This window comes from Heterodontus francisci, chromosome 36 (assembly GCF_036365525.1).
Source record: "Heterodontus francisci isolate sHetFra1 chromosome 36, sHetFra1.hap1, whole genome shotgun sequence".
NCBI classification, from domain to species: Eukaryota; Metazoa; Chordata; class Chondrichthyes; order Heterodontiformes; family Heterodontidae; genus Heterodontus; species Heterodontus francisci.
Window position 1 is genome coordinate 13,910,685 of NC_090406.1, and position 17,745 is coordinate 13,928,429.

The window sequence follows — 17,745 nt, forward strand, 5'->3', positions numbered from 1 at the left end:
AATTTTACCAGCCTCTCGATACCACGGGTCGTAGCACGGGGGCCGGTAAAATGCCACGGGGAGCAGCCCGCCTCGACCCCCGCGCCAATAACGACCCATCGCATATTAACAGCAGCGGCGGGACCTCGGTGCAGCCCATCCTCAACCCCCCCACCCCCCCCACCGCTGTCTGGCGGCGGACCCTTCATCAGCATATGGAAATGAACAATTAAAGTATGCAAATAAACTTATCTGCAGGCAGTGGCCGTCCCATTCCAATATTACAGCCACCATTCGGCCTTCGAGTGCCTTCGGAACTCTATACGGAGTTCCGGGCGAGAACCTGGTGGGGAGAGGGGAGTAATAAAATCTTTAGGGCGGCAGGGGTGGAGGAGTGGGGGAAATCAATTTTTATTCGATGTGGGGATGGTGGGAAGGAGTTTGGGGGGGAAAGTTCGGGTATGTGAGCAATCAACTGATGGTCATTTCATTGCCCGGATTGACCACTGGGGGGGGGGGGGGGGGGTTGGGTAAGGGCCTCCATCATTTATGTTTAAATGTATTAATAAGCTTTTATTTTATACCCTTTAAAAATTAAACTGCTTTGTAAGAGCCTAAAGCCGTTTAAAAATGGCGCCGCGCCTGCGCAGTGGCACCGGATGCTGTTGCCGGGGACGCGGAGGCCGCCCCCTCTACATCATCCGGGGCAGCCACTCCGTCCCCTCTATTTAAATGAGACCCCGCACATAATATCGCGGGGGCTCAGGGATGGCGTATCCGCCACGGGATGCAGCTGTTCTTAGAGTGCGCCACCGCAAATTGCGGCACACTCAGAAAATTCAGCCCTAATTCGGGGATCTGAGAGTTATTTATGCAAAGGTTCATTCCTGAATATGAAAAGTAATGAAGCAACCCAGCATTTAAAAGGAATTTTCGGAACATGGTAATTGTAGTACAACTCCTTAGTAAAGTCATGAAGCCACATGATAGTTTCTTCATCATTTGACCATTACTCCCTGGTTGATCTTCTGTTAAGGAGTTGCTGATTCTCAGCATATCCAGGGAGCCGTGTGCAAGTCCACATTAATAATATCAAGGAAATATTTCCACAGAAGTTTCATTTCAGTGACCAGTATATTAAAAAGAAATCTGTACTTTTCGAAACTGTGGTGCAACAACTGACAGATTGAAGAAACCTGTTTCATTGATAGAAGTAACTTAATGGGTTTTAATTTTGTTATGTTCTCAGCTGTGCTGTGTGGGGAAAGTTAAAGTCACCACTTTTGCCAGGAGTACAACACTGTCAGGGCATTGTTTGCTGGGGTTTCCAAATGTCTTTCTACAATAAGTCCAGTTCTTCCAGGCTCCGGAACAGGACTGTGTCCTTGACGTCTATAAAAACTTTGCGGATATTTTCTGTGTCTGTGGCACAGGTGAAGTGCCAGTAGATTTTTCTCTTCTCTTCATTTTCCCTCAGATACATTTTTAGAATAAAGTTCATTGCAGCCTCAGCATTTCTTTTAACGCCTGAAGACAAAGAAAAATTGTATTTGTCGAACTGGATTTCAAATTAGGGTCATAGAGTCATTACAGCACAGGAGGCCATGCAGCCCATCAAGTCCATGCCAGCTCTCTGTAGAGCAATCCAATTAGTCCCATTCCCCTGCTCCATCTCCGTAGCCCTGCAGGTTTATTTCCTCCAAGAGCCCATCAATTTCCTTTTGAAATCTTTGATTGTCTCCACTTCCACCACACTTGTAAGCAGCGAATTCCAGGTCATTACACTCACTGCATCTCTTTCCCAATACTTTAAATCTGTGTCCCCTAGTCCTTGTACCATCAGCTAATGGGAACAGCTTTTCTTCGTCTACCTTATCTAAACCTGCTATAATCGTGTACACCTCTATCAGATCTCCCCTCAATCTCCTTTGCTCCAAGGAGAACAACCACAACTTGTCTAACTTAACCTTGTAACTAAAATCCCTCATCCCTGGAACCATTTTGGTAAATCTCCTCTGCACCCTCTCAAGGACCCTCACATCCGTCCGAAACTATGGTGAACAGAATTGGACGCAATACTCCAGTTGAGGCCTAACCAGAGCTTTATAAATGTTCAGTATAAATTCACTGCTTTTGTAATCAATACCTCCATTTATGAAGCTCAAGATCCCATGCGCTTTGTAACTACTCTCTCAATACGATCTCTCACCTCCAAAAATTTATGCACATGAATCCCTAAGTCCCTCTGTTTCTGAACATTCTTTAGAACTGTGCCATTCAATGCATATTGCCTCTCCCTATCCCTTCTGCCAACATGCATCAACTCACACATCTCTGTATTAAATTCCAATTGCCACTTGTCTGCCCATTCTGCTAACTTATCTATGAGCTGTTGCAGTCGATTGGTATCATCCTCACTCTCTGCCATGCCTCCAAGTTTGGTATCATCGGCAAATTTTCAAATTTTACTTTGTATTCCAATATCCAAGTCATTTATATATATCAAAAAAAGCCGTGGTCCAAGCACTGAACCTTGGGGAACACTACTATCTACCCCCTCCTGTCTGAAAAACTCTCTGTTTTCTGTCCTTAAGTCAATTTTTTATTCACGCTGACACTGATCCTCCTATTAGATGAGCCTCAATTTTGTTAACTAGCCTTTTATATGGTGCTTTGTCAAAAACTTTCGTAAAATCCATATATACAACATCCATTGCATTACCTTCATCAACCTTCTCTGTTTCTGGATCAAAAAGTTCAATGAGATTAGTCAAGCACGATCTGCCTTATACAAATCCATGCTACCTCTCCTTAATTAACTCAAACCTCTTCAACTGCCTGTTGATTTTTTTCCCCTGATTATTGTTTCTAAAACTTTACCCACCACTGATGTTAAACTGACTGGCCTACAGTTACAAGGAATGTCCTTATACCCTTTCTTGTATAAGGATGTCATATTTACCACTTTCGAGTCCTCTGGCACCTCCGCAGTATTTAGGGAAGATGGGACATGACAAGTCCTTTTGCTATCTCCGCTCCCACCTCCTTCAGCAATCTGGGATGCAAGTCATCTGGACCAGGTGACTTATCCACTCCAAGCTTGTTAGTACATCCTGCCTAAAAATCCTCACCCACCCATTAACTCTATCATCACCACTTGTACCAATAGTTTGTCAGCATCCTTTTCCTTAGTAAACAGTGATAGAAAGTACTCATTAAGTATTCTAGCCTTGCCAAACACCTCTAAGCTTATACTACACTCTTTGTCTGTAATAGGACACACCCCACCTCTTACTACCTGCATACTATTTACATGCTGATAGAAGATTTTTGGGATCCCTTTTATGTTAACTGCCATTCTATTCCTATATTCTCTCTTCGCCAGTCTTATTTTTCCTCTTCACTTCCCTTCTCAACTTATTGTATTTGGCCTGGTTCTCACTTTAAGAATTCACCTGATGTGCATCATACACCCTCTTTTTTGTTTCATCATACTCTCTATATACAAAGTACACCTCGACATACAAAGTACACTATTTTTGGTTCCCCTGCCTTTCGTCCTTGTTGGAATGTATTTAGCCTGGACCTGAGATATTTCCTCCTTGAATATCACCCATTGTTCAGTTACAGTTTTCCTGTTAATCTTTGATTCCTTTTTACTCTGGCTATATCCCTTCTCATCCCATTGAAGTTAACCCTCTTCCAATTTAGAAGTTCCACTTTAGATTGTTCTTTGCTCTTCTCCATTAGTAATCTAAACCATATGATACGATACTACAAGAACACAAGAAATAGGAGCAGAAGTAGACCATATGGCCCATCGAACCTCTTACCTAAGTATTCTCCCACAGACACTTGGTCTACTTGGCCCACCTCATTCCCCAGCAACAAATCCAGCAATACCTGCTTCCTAGTTGGACCAAGAACATACTAGTCAAGGAAGTTCTCCTGAACACATTTCAGAAATTCCTCCCATTCCATATCTTTACTCTAACACTATTCCAATTCATATTTGGGTAATTAATGTCCCCCAATATCACCACTTATTTTTATTCAGTCATTGGATGTGGACGTCGCTGGCTAGGCCAGCATTTATTCCCCATCCTTAATTGTCCTTGAGAAAGTGGTGGTGAGTTGCCTTCATGAACCTCTGTAGTCCTTGGGGTGGTATACCCAAAGTGCTGTTAGGAAGGGAGTTCCAAGATTTTGACCCAGCAATAGTGGAGGAATGGCGATATAGTTCAAAGTCAGGATGGTGTGTGGCTTGGAGAGGAACTTGCAGGTGGCGATGTTCCCATGCATCTGATACCCTTGTCCTTCTAGGTGGCAGAGGTCACGGGTTTGGAAGGTGCTTTCGAAGGAACCTTGGTGAGTTGCTGCAGGGCATCTTGTGGATGGTACACACTGCTGCCACTATGCGTCAGTGGTGGAGGGAGTGAATGTTGAAGGTGGTGGATGGGGTACTAATCAAGCGGGCTGCTTTGTGCTGGATGGCTTCAAGCTTCTTGAGTGTTGTTGGAGCTGCACCCATCCAGGTAAGTGGACAGTATTCCATCACACTCCAGACGTGTGTCTTGTAGATGGTGGACAGGCACTGGGGAGGCAGGAGGTGAGTTACTTGCTGCAGAATTCCCTGGTACTGACCTGCTCTTGTAACAACAGCATTTATGGAGCAGGTACAGTTCAGCTTCTGGTCAATGGTGACCCACAGGATGTTGATAGTGGGGGATTCAGTGATGACGTTGAATGTCAAGGGGAGATGGATCGATTCTCTCCTTTGAGATGGTCATTGCCTAGCACTTGTGTGGCATGATTGTTACTTGCCAATTACCAGCCCAAGCCTGGATGTTGTCCAGGTCTTGTTGCATATGGACTTGGGCTGCTTCAGTATCTGAGGAGTCTCGAATGGAGCTGAACATTGTGCAATCATCAGCGAGCATCCCCACTTCTGATTGAGGGAAGATCATTGATGAAGCAGCTGAAGATGGTTGGACCTAGGACACTACATGAGGAACTCCTGCAGTGATCTCTTAGGACTGAGATGATTGATCTCCAACAACCACAACCATCTGCCTTTGCACTGGGTTTGACTCCAACCAATAGGGAGTTTTCCGCGATTCCCATTGATTCCAGTTTCGCTAGGGCTTTTTGATGCCATACTCGGTCAAATACTGCCTTGATGCCAAGGACAGTCACTCTCACCTCACCTCTGGAGTTCAGCTGTTTTGTCCATGTTTGGACCAAGGCTGTAATGAGGTCAGGGGCTGAGTGGCCTCGGCAGAACCCAAACTGAGCGTCAGTGAGCAGATTATTGCTGAGCAAGTGTCGTTTGATAGCACTGTTGATGATCGGGAGTAGATTGATAGGGTGGTAAATTGGCCGGGTTGGATTTGTCCTGCTTTTTGTGCACAGGACATACCTGGGCAATTTTCCACATTGCTGGGTAGATGCCAGTGTTGTAGCTGTACTGGAACAGTTTGACTAAGGTCATGGCTAGGTCTTCAGTACTATTGCCGGAATATTGTCAGGGCCCATAGGTTTTGCAGTATCCAGTGCCTTCAGCCATTTCTTGACATCATGTGGAGTGGATCGGATTGGCTGAAGACTGGCATCGGTGATGCTGAGGACTTCAGGAGGAGGCCGAGATGGATGATCCACTCGGCGCTTATGGCTGAAGATTGTTGCAAATGCTTCAGCCTTGCCTTTTGCACTGATGTGCTGGGCTCCCTCATCATTGAGGATGGGGATGTTTGTGGAGCCTCCTCCTCTTGTCAGTTGTTTAATTGTCTACCACCATTCACAACTGGATGTGGCAGGACTGTAGAGCTTAGATCTGATCCACTGGTTTTGGGATTACTTAGCCCTGTCTATCACATGCTGCTTCTGCTGTTTTGCATTCAAGTAGTCCTGTGTTGTCGTGTCAGCAGGCTGACACCTCATTTTTAGGTATGCTCCTGGCATGCCATCTGCACACTTCCCTGAACCAGGGTTGGTCCCTTGGCTTGATGGTAATAGGAGAGTGGGGAATATGCCAGGCCATAAAATTACAGATTGTGGTTGAATACAATTCTGCTGCTGCTGATGGCCCACAGCGCCTCATGGATACCCAGTTTTGAGTTGCTAGATCTGTACAAAATCTATCCCTTTCAGCACGGTGGTAGTGCCACACAACATGATGGTGGGCACCCTCAGTGTGAAGACCGGACTTTGTCTCCATAGGGACTGTGCGGTGGTTACTCCTACCAATACTGTCATGGACAGATGCATCAGCATAGATTGGTGAGGACGAGGTCAAGCAGGGTTTTCCCTCTTGTTGGTTCCCTCAGCACCTGCTGCAGACCCAGTCTAGCAGCTATGTCCTTTAGAATTTGGCCATCCTGGTCAGTAGTGATGCTACCGAGCCACTCAGTGATGGACATTGAAGTTCCCCATCCAGAGTACATTTTGTGCCCTTGCTATCCTCAGTGCTTCTTCCAATTGGTGTTCAATATGTATCAGCCGAGGGCAGGCAGGGGGTGGGGGATGGTAGCTGTAGGTTGTAATCAGCAGGAGGTTTCCTTGTCCATGTTTGACCTGAAGCCATAAGACTTCATGGTGTCCGGAGTCAATGTTGAGGTCTCCCAGGGCAACTCCCTCCTGACTGTATATCACTGTGCCGATGGGACAGGACATACCCAAGAAGTTCTGTGGTGGTGTCTGGGACATTGTCTGTAAGGTATGATTCCGTGAGTATGACTGTGTCAGGCTGTTGCTTGACTAGACTGTGGGACAGCTCTCCCAACTTTGGCACAAGCCTCAGGATGTTAGTAAGGAGGACTTACCAGGGTCGACAGGGCTGGGTTTGCCATTGTCATTTCCGATGCCTTGGTCGATACAGGGTGGTCCGTCCTGTTTCATTCCTTCTCTTAGACTTTATAGCGATCTGATACAACTGAGTAGCTTGCTAGGCCATTTCAGAGGGCATTTAAGAGTCAACCACATTGTTATAGGTCTGGAGCCACATGTAGGCCAGACCAGGTAAGGACGGCAGATTTTCTTCTCTAAAAGGACATTAGTGAACCAGATGGCTTTTTACAACAATCGACATTGGTTTCATGATCACCACTAAACTATCTTTTTAATTCCAGATTTATTAATTGAATGCAAATGCTACCATCAGCTGTGGTGGGATTCAAAACCATGTCCCCAGAGCAGTAGCCTGGGGCTCTGGGTTACTGGTCTAGTGACATTACCACCACACCACCACCTCCCTTCACTGTATAGTTCTTGCACATCTCTATGATTTCCCTGCAGATTTACTCCTCTATCTCTCTCTCTCTCACTTCTTGGGGGCCTATAGAATATCCCCAGTAGCGTGATCATACCCTTTTGGCTTCTCAACTTTAAGAAAATGGATTCTGTCCTTACCCCCGAAATGACATCCCCTCTTTTCAACACTACAATGTCTTCCCTAGTCAATACTGCCACACCACTTCCCTTTTTTCCTTCCCTATCTTTTCTGAACACTTTGTATCCTTAAATATTAAGCACTCAGTCCTCACCATTTTTAAGCCATGTTTCCGTTATTGCCATTACATCATAATCCCAGATGGCTATTTGTGCTTATAGCTCACCAAACCTATGCACCACGCTTTGTGCATTTACATACATGCATCGTAAACTTGTCTTTATATTCCTCGTAGTCTGCTTTCGTCTGCTCCTATCTAATGTAGTACTACTTCCTTTTCTAGTACTATCCCACACTCTCACTTGGTGTACCTTATTCCTCTTTTCTATTTCTTCATGCTGTTGCCCACTCCCCTGCTAATTTAGTTTAAACTTTCCCCAATCACACTAGTGAACTGCCCCAGGAGGACATTGGTCCCAGTCCTGTTGAGGTGCAACCTTTTGAGTAGGTCTCTCCTGCCCCAGAACTGGTCCCAATGCCCCAAGAATCTGAAGCACTCTCTCCTGCACCATGCCTCAAGCTACACATTGATCCTCCCTATCTTTCTGTTTCTATTCTCTCTCACATGTGACACTGGGAGTAATCTAGAGGTTAGTATCCTCAAGGTCCCACTTTTTAACTTCTACCTTAGTTCTTGAAAATCTGACTGTAGGACTTCAGCACCTGCCCTCTCTATGACATTGGCATTGCCCTGAGCAGTGAAGAACGTGCGAATGTTTGAATGTCAGGACCCAGTTACTCTGCTTTGAAGAGAATTAATTTACATCACAGAAGACCATTCGGCCCATTGTGCCTGTGCTGGCTCTTTGAAAGAGTTATCCAATTAGTCCCACTCCATTGTTCCTTCCCCATAGCCCTGTAGGTTTCCCTTTTGAAGTATTTATCCAAGTCCCTTTTGAAAGTTACTATTATATCTGCTTCCATCACCCTTCATAACAACTTCCTGCATAAAAATATTTCCCCATAGTTCTTTCACTAATTATCTTAAATACATGCCCTCTGATTACTGACCTTCCTGTCAGTGGAAATAGTTTCTCTTTATTTACTCTATCAAAAGTTTTCATAGTAGTGAACACCTCTGTTAAATCTCCCTTTCCTTCCCTGCTCTAAGGAGAAGAAACCCAGTAGAATTGGGATGCTTATCAACATGGTGGGACTTTCTGCGCACCACAGATGTGTGCCTGACCCCAGAGAGACTGGTCATTCCAACTTGCATTGGCGTACACACATGAAGTACTGGTATCATGACATGGCATCATGGTATTACCACAAGCACAATTGTCACATGTGCACGTAATGGCATCTGTGTCCATAAACATGTTGCTGCCACGGGAAGCTAAGAACATGTGTCGGACATTCAGCCCCTCAAGCCTGGAACAGAATGTTTACGACTCCCAGGAAAACTGTCAGGAGTCAGGGAATCCCAATGAACAAGTAGGTGTTCTGGACTGACACCAGTTGCAGGGACTGGTAGAAGAAGAACAATACAAAACCGACTCATGTTATCCAAAATATGCTTGCACATCAAGCAGATATGATAAAGCCAAGCCATTGTTTGCAATCCTGAGCCAGGGAAATTAAACTGCCCTAAATTTTCATAGGCTTTACTTAGGGAAATTAGGAGAATTTTTTAAAATGCAGTGACTTGTTATGATTCAGGATGTATCACCTTATACAAACAAATTCCATTGTGACATTCAAGCGGGATATATACTTGAAATGGAAAATGTGGAGGTGTGAGACTAATTGGATATTTCTTTCAAAGAGCTGGTGCAGGTACAATGGACCGAATGGCCTCCTCCTGTGTGTATGATTCAATCATCAAACAATAAAAGGGCTTTCAGAGAGTAGACTAACAACAGCTGTGTGATAATTCCACTGCTAGAGCACTTCTCAGCATAAACAACCTATTCTACAAAGAAATAGTAGCATTGTAGGCTCATGAATATGTGGGTCCATGAATTAACAACAACAACTTGTATTTATATAGCATCTTTAACATAGTAAAATGTCCCGAGGCACTTCACAGGAATGTTATCAAATGACATTTTACACTACGTCACATAAGGACAGGTGACCAAATGCTTTGTCAAAGAGGTAGGTTTTAAGAAGCTTCTTAAACAAGGAGAGAGAGGTAGAGAAGCAAATAGATTTAAGGAGGGAATTCCAGGCCTTAGGCCTAGGCAGTTGAAGGTACGGCTGCCTGTGGTGGAGTGATGAAGATCAGGGATGCGCAAGAGCCCGAAAATAGAGGAGTGCAGAGACCTCAGAGAGAATCAACCATTTCCATCTAACATTAAGTTGCTGCCACAATCTTTCACTTCAGTTACCATTGTCTACACTTGTCAACTAGGCTTCCACTGGTTTCTAGAATATTGCTCTGCTATTATGGTACTTTAGTTGTATTTCAGTTCTCAGTAAGGGTAGAAGCAAACAAGCATCGTGGGAAGACAATAAAATAGATATTCAACAAAAAGCCAATCACAAAACATTATAAACCTCTCTTCAGGAAGCCGAAGTCTCATGTCTCCACTAAAGAAGGAGGAACAGAGAAACTGGATTGGACACTAGTTTTTTACCTTTGGGACCTAGGTTCAAACCATTTCATTATTGATGCTGGAAGAGTCCCAGCTGTGTGAATCCAGTTCCAACAAGCATGGGCCCACAGCAGCAAACCAGCCCTAACGTGGCACTAGTTCACAATGTCACTCAGACAGGCCCAAGGATCATTGGTAAAATTGGAAAAGGGTTGCTACACTGCAGTAGGGTTCCTCTTCTGAGGTTGGCGCTGAGACGCATTGTTGAGGCAGAGAAGAGGAACTTTTAATATGTATTCAAATATGGTATACCTGACCTGGGAGTGTTTGATGCAGACATTGAGTTCCTGAAACGAAGATGTTCCATTCCCTACTTACCATCAAATTCATGAAAATAGTTCACTAAATGTGATTTAAGAATCTTCTCTTCCAAAATATCCACTTTATTCAAGAAAAGAATAATCGATGAATTTGCAAAACAGTCGGACTTCAAAATAAAATGAAAGAGAGCGAGGCTCTCCCTCATTCGATTCTGCAACAAAAAAACACAGTATATAATTAATGAGAATTCTTTCAAATTCAAATTTTGCAAATCTTGTGCTTTGATTTATGCTTTCAATATGCATATACGTTGTATTAAATTTGAAAATGATTTAATGTGGTGACATATACCAATTTTGAGATTGTCAGAAAACTGCATTTATATCATAAAAAGGCTTTCCTTTCTATACCCCCTTTCATGATGCCCCAAAGTGCTTTACAACCAATGAAGCACTTTTGAACTGCAGTCACTGTTGTATTGTAAGAAATGAGGAAGCCAATTTGCACACAGCAAGCTCCCATGAACAGCCATGTGATAATGACCAGATAATATGTTTTTTGTGATGTTGATTGAGGATAAATATTGGCCATGACACCGTGGAGAACTCCTGTGGCCTTCTTCAAACAAAGTGACTCCAGACAATGCTGTGGCCTGCCGATGTTATCGGAGCTCTCCAAGCTGTGCACATGCGCATACGGTCTCCTGCACTTAGCGAGGTGCTGCGCATGCGCATGCGCAGCCTATGTCTTGCCAGGACAAACTGGCGCATGTGCAGGAAAATATCATCAGCTACTTGCACCCCTCGTCCGCTTCCCCCCCTCAGCCGCTCTCGCTTCCCCCACCACCCTCCACCCCACCCCCAGCCCCCACAGCTGTCAACTCTAGGCCCTGCCTCTTCCCTCCTCTCGGCCACTTGCTCTTATGTCACCCGTCACCCCTCACGGCCCGCCTTGCTTCTTTGGGCGGTGTGGTGAGGAACGATTGAATGTGGGAGTGAGTGGCCGAGAGGAGGGAAGTGGTGCGGCCTAGAGCTAGCATCTGGGTGGGGGGAAAGGGAGGAGGGGAAGCGGGGAGCGAGCGGACAGAGAGCAGGATGGGGGGAGGGAAGTGTGGCGCGCGCAGCCGAAGAGCTGGGTAGCAGGGGACCGGGAAGCGAGGAGTGAGGAACAATCGGCAGAGGGGAGGGGAAGGGGGAGAGCAGTGGCGAGCGGCTGAGGGAGGGAGGGGGAAAAACGGCGAGGCTGTAGCGAGTGTGAATGTGTGGATTGGGAGAATGGGAGATTGCGGATTGGAGGCGGGGGTGGGGCAGAAATTCACAGAGTTATTTCCTCGATAAACTTCACAGTGTAAATGTTGACTTTATCGCCCAATAGTAAGTTGCTTTACATTCCAAATTTCAATGGCAGTATCATACCAGAGATCGTCTGTCTTTGTTAAAAAATATCAAAACAATTGAGCAGGAGACATCCCAAGAAATTATACAAATGAAGGAATGGCAGGAGGGAGTGGGAGACTGTTGGGGTTGGAATGGAGGCAGCGGTGGCAACCTTTGAGGGGATTTTCAGGTTGAAGTTGTTTTTCTGTGATAAATTGAGCAGCGCCATCTTTAATCCTGGCAGTTGCCTGAATGTCACAGATAGTGACGTTTCAGTGGAAGAGACTGCATGTGCTATTACTGCGCCACCTAGTGGTTGCGTTTTCAGCTAACACAGCCTTCTTCAAAACAGTGCCACAGGATCTTTTACGCCCACCTGAGAGGGCAGACAGGGCCTCAGTTTAATGCATCATCAGAAAGATGGCACCTCTAACAATGCAGCACTCATTCAGTACTGCATAGGAGTGTCAGTCTAGATTTTCGTGCTTAAGTCTTGCATGGGACTTGAACCCACAACATCCTGACTCAGAGGTCAGAGTGCTACCAACTAAGCCATGGCTGACACTCCTCTGTAATGTATTTAAAAATCTTACATCTATGAGCATTTGCAGGTTTGTTTTGCATTATTAAATTCCTATGTCCACATTCAGATGGAAACTGGCCATGTGAGCCTGCTCTGCTGTAGTTACACCCTCCAGCCACTGGAGGTGTCGCTGCATTCCATCCATTCTTTGTTTTGCTTCTTTCCAGCTAGTATTTACCTTTTTTTGCTTTTTTCCCTCTGCAGTTACAGCTTATTCCAGCTTTGTGCCTATATCTTTTACAGCCCTAGTAAATAGCTTTAGCTACTGCTTTTTTGCTGTTACATTTGCTTTCAAGTTAACTAGCTGAGTAGTTCAATGACCAATGAATGATACTCTCATCCCATTCTTTCCTGCCACTACAGTTAAGTTTAAAAATTCATTCTCGGGATATGGATATTGGCAGCAAGGCCAGCGTTTAGTTGCTCGAGACGGTTGTTGTGGGCCTGCCTCAAACTGCTGTTATCCATGTGGTGAAGGTGCTCCCACAGTTCGGTCCTGTTGGGAGTTCCAGAATTCTAACCCAGTGACAGTGAAGGAACAGGCACTGCACGTCATAGAAATATAGAAAATAGGAGCAGGAGTAGGCAATACGGCCCTTCGAGCCTACTCCGCCATTCATTATGATCATGGCTGATCATCCAACTCATTAACCTGTTCCCACTTACACCCCCATATCCTTTGATCCCTTTCGCCCCAAGAGCTATATCTAATTTCTTCTTGAAAACATACAATGTTTTGGCCTCAACTGCTTTCTGTGGTAGTGAATTCCACAGGCTCACCACTCTCTGGGTGAAGAAATTTCTCCTCTTCTCAGTCCTGAAAGGTTTACCCCATATCCTTAGACTATGATCCTTGGTTCTGGACTCCCCCACCATCAGGAACATCCTTCCTGCATCTACCCTGTCAAGTCCTGTTAGAATGTTATAGGTTTCTATGAGATTCCCCCTCACTCTTCTGAACTCCAGTGAATATAAAAATACCTAACTGACTCAATTTCTCCTCATACGTCAGTCCCGCCATCCCAGGAGCAGTCTGGTAAACCTTCACTGCACTCCCTCTATAGCAAGAACATCCTTCCTCAGATAAGGAGACCGAAACTGCAAACAATATTCCAAGTGTGGCCTCACCAAGGCCCTGTATAATTGCAGCAATACATGCCTGCTCCTGTACTCGCATCCTCTTGCTATGAAGGCCAACATACCACTTGCCCTTTTTACCGCCTGTTGCACCTGCATGCTTACTTTCAGCGACTGGTGTACGAGAACACCCAGGTCTCATTGCATATTCCCCTCTCTCAGTTTATAGCCATTCAGATAATAATCTGCCTTCCTGTTTTTGCCACCCAAGTGGATAACCTCGCATTTATCCACATTATACTGCATCTGCCATGCATTAGCCCACTCACTCAACCTGTCCAAATCACCCTGAAGCCTCTCTGCATCCTCCTCACAACTCACCCTCCCACCCAATTTTGTGTCATCTGCAAATTTGGAGATATTACATTTAGTTCCCTCATCTAAAATCATTAATATATATTGTGAATAGCCGGGGTCCTAGCACCGATCCCTGCGGTACCCCATTAATCACTGCCTACCATTTGGAAAAAGACCCGTTTATTCCTACTCTTTGTTTCCTGTCCGCCAACCAATTTTCTATCCATCGCAATACACTACCCCCAATCCCATGCGCTTTAATTTTACATGCTAATCTCTTATGTGGGACTTTGTCGAAAGCCTTCTGAAAGTCCAAATAAACCACATCCACTGACTCCCCTCATCAATTCTACTAGTTACATCCTCGAAGAATTCGAGTAGATTTGTCAAGCATGATTTCCCTTTCGTAAATCCGTGCTGACGCTGTCCGATTCTACCACTGTTCTCCAAATGCTCTGCTACAAAATCTTTGATAATGGACTCTAGAATTTTCCCCACTACTGACATTAGGCTGACTGGTCTATAATTCCCTGTTTTCTCTCTACCTCCCTTTTTAAATAGTGGGGTTACATTAGCTACCCTCCAATCTGTAGGAACTGTTCCAGAGTCTATAGAATCTTGAAAGATGACCACCAATGCATTCATTATTTCTAGGGCCACTTCCTTAAGTACTCTGGGATGCATACAATCAGGCCCTGGGGATTTATCGGCCTTCAATCCCATAAATTTCCCCAACACCATTTCTCTACTAATACTGATTTCCTTCAGTTCCTCCCTCTCACTAAACCCTGTGTTCCCCAACATTTCTGGTATGTTATTTGTGTCCTCCTTTGTGAAGACAGAACCAAAGTTGGTCAGCCATTTCTTTGTTCCCCATAATAAATTCCCGTTTCTGTCCAAGTCAGGATATGTGTGATTTGGAGGTGATGGTGTTTCCATGCACCTGCTGCCCTCGTCTTGTCGGTGGTGGAGGTTGCCGGTTTGAGAGGTGCTGTCATCTCAACTTTGGTGAGTTGCTGCAGTATATATGCAGTGGATAGTAGACATTGCAGCCATGGTGCACCAGTAATTGAGGGAGTATTGATCAACCATGCTAATTTGTCCTGGATGGTGTCGAGTTTTGAGTATTGTCGCAGCTGAGCATTCCCTATTCATAGCGCACTTCATCTGCATGTGGATTATGCAAAATGCGAAAATCACATGATAGCTTTAGTCCCACTAACTGAAGTATTGTGCAGTGTTCTTAAGTTTTCATTAAATGATAATCGCAGGCTTTATATTGGGATTCAACACAAACACTATTGTCTTACTTATCTGCATTGTGTAATTTCATGTCCAGGTCTTTTCCTCGCTGGTATGTGTGTGCTCTGTGCAAGCCATGTGCTGAGTGTGTCTCTCAAAATGGTGTCTCCTCCTTATATATGTATGATAATATCATCAGTTGCATCAGTGGCTTGGTCTCTTAAAAGTACAGTTTCTTAAAGGTGAAGTCACCATTACATTGGAACGACGGAGGTGGAGGGGCGACGTGATAGAGGTTGACAAAGTTATGAGTGGCATGGACAGAGTGGATAGTCAGAAGCTTTTTCCCAGGGTGGAAGAGTCAGTTACTAGGGGACATAAGTTTCAGGTGCGAGGGGCAAAGTTTCGAGGGGATGTGCAAGGCAAGTTCTTTACACAGAGGGTGGTGAGTGCATGGAACTTCCTGCCGGGGGAGGTGGTGGAAGCAGGTACGATAGCGACATTTAAGAGGCATCTTGACAAATACATGAATAGGATGGGAATAGAGGGATACGGTCCCCAGAAGTGCAGAAGGTTTTAGTTTAGACAGGCATCAAGATCGGCGCAGGCTTGGAGGGCCGAATGGCCTGTTCCTGTGTTGTACTGTTCTTTGTACATTACATTACACTAATCTCAGCTCAGAACTAGAAACCAGTGGCTGTGCAAAATATGAAATGCACAGGAGTCCAATGAGCTACAAATCAGTGGTAATTGAAAGATAGCTATCAATCGACACTACTCAAATTTGAAACACCCGATACTGATGCATTAGGTATTGTTTAATATGACTTAACATCTAGCTGCCATTCAACATCTCACTGTCTCTTGCTGGCTGGGTTAAAAAAAGTGAGACAGCTAAATATTAAGTGGCAGCTAGAACTGTATGAAAACTGTGTATATTAAGATGCAGAGGCTCAGCACAGTGAGTTCCTTGTCAACAGCTTTCTGAACAACCACTATCTTACTATTTATTAGTTTGCAATTATCTCTGAACCATGGACAAACTTTCGGCAGAATCTACAACAAGCTACAAAAATTGGCCTCGGGTCCCATGGAATTCCATGGGCCTGTTCAGAGTTGACTGAATGTTATCTCAGATGCATTTTTGTCAGTTTCATAGATAGACCATTAATCGGAAAATAATCAGTCCTTTAAAATGCTGTTAAAATCCCTGGAAACTTTCTAATTTGATGACTAGGTGGGTAGGTAGGTGGGTAATTAAGTGTATGGGTGAGTAGGTGGATGAGTAGGTATCTGGGGCAGGTAGGTAGGTCGTCAGTGGGTGTGTGGATGGGTGAATGAGTGGATGGGTGAATGAATAGATTGGTGAGGTGCATAAGTCGGGTTGGGAAGCTGCAAACTGACTACTCAGCTGGTGCAGCAGTTGATGCAACACGAGCTCATCTTGTTGCCAGGAGTCTTATTTGAGTAGTTGCATGTGAAATTGACAAGGGTAGGTCTCAGATAATGATTTCGCTCTGTCTAGTATAAAAACACAATGGACAATAAAAATTGCAAAGAACCTCATCATTAGAAAATGTCGCTGAAATCTCTTGTTCTTGTTCGCTAAAGAAGGGGTGAAACAAAAGGAAACTCATTCCAAACTCCCATTTGGTTGGCTTATTTTTGTGTCAATCCCCCACCTCTAAGATTTCATTTAAGTGAGGGTGCTGGTCTGCATCACGTATAAGAGCTGTTAGTAATAATTTGACTGCTGATGAAGAGTCTCCCCCGCTAGCAGAACACGGTAGGAATACAAGGGCATGTTGACCATGATTGTCCATTAAAACCAAGTGGTCAGAAAATCATATGCTGCATCTACCCAAATTTCAGATACTCAATGCAGGCTGCAAGATTCCCTCCTGAAGGGCAGAACTGTAAAGTTACACATGCATCACCCACAAGTTAATTCCCAACAGTTCAATAGGGAAGCAGAGGTCTGTGGTATGTTAACTTCACACAAGGTACGCGCAATGTCCAAGGATTCTCAACCGTCTTACCTCGTTCTCACTCTCTTCTAGGACTTGATCATATTCACTGAGGGATGCCAGGAATATAACTGATATGACATTCTCAAAGCAATGGATCCATTTCCTCCTTTCAGACTTCTGTCCTCCAACATCCACTATTCTAAGAGTTAGAGAAGGACTTAGAAACATTGCAGACCACTGATTCAATCAGCAATTGGTCACAGTGTACCAAAACATTAGGGCCAGAATTTTACAGCCCCCAAACGAGCGGGCTGGTGGTAGGGGGGGGAGGGGATCATTAAATTGATTAGGGGCACGGGAAGAACATTCCTGAACCTCTTCCACCCCCTGCTGCAATTTTACGCGGGGTGGCAGAGGCGAAGAAAAACGGCTCACCCGCCCCAAACAAATCAAGGCCCTTAAGTGGCCAATTAACTGATACGCAAGGGCCTCCTGCCGCCACTGCAAGTATTTTAACCCTCGGCGGCCAGACAGCAAAAGCCTCAAGAACACCGCCTGGTAAAAGCAGGCGGCCTTCTTGCGGATTGGTGAGGGGGAGCCGCCCCCAAAGCCCCCACTGTCCCCAACACACAATACTCCCCCTGCTCCCCCTAACCAACATCCCTTGCCTCACCGGGGCCGGCCGATTGTCCCCACCGAGGCCCTAAAAACTTACCTGTCTTTCGCGGCTGTCCCTCACCTTGCTTGCAATGGCTGGATGTAGTCCCAGCAGTGGCCACTGCTCCTGGTGGCGCTGCTGGGACTAAGAGCTGTCGGCCCGCTGATTGATCGGCAGCTCCATTAGGCAGGACTTCCA

The 17,745-nt window shown here is 45.1% G+C and overlaps 1 protein-coding gene across 1 annotated transcript in view; it reads right to left on the reverse strand.

Moving 5' to 3' along the window:
* Positions 1-1,210: 1,210 nt before the first annotated feature.
* LOC137351358 (guanine nucleotide-binding protein subunit alpha-14-like) overlaps positions 1,211-17,745 on the reverse strand; it is a 70,834-nt gene continuing 54,299 nt past the window's right edge. The window contains exons 5-7 of the mRNA XM_068015805.1: positions 16,959-17,088; positions 10,342-10,495; positions 1,211-1,506 (exon numbers count right to left, since the gene is read on the reverse strand). Coding sequence (XP_067871906.1) covers positions 1,319-1,506; positions 10,342-10,495; positions 16,959-17,088 — 472 coding nt within the window. The 3' untranslated portion in view covers positions 1,211-1,318. The remainder of the gene's footprint in view (positions 1,507-10,341; positions 10,496-16,958; positions 17,089-17,745) is intronic.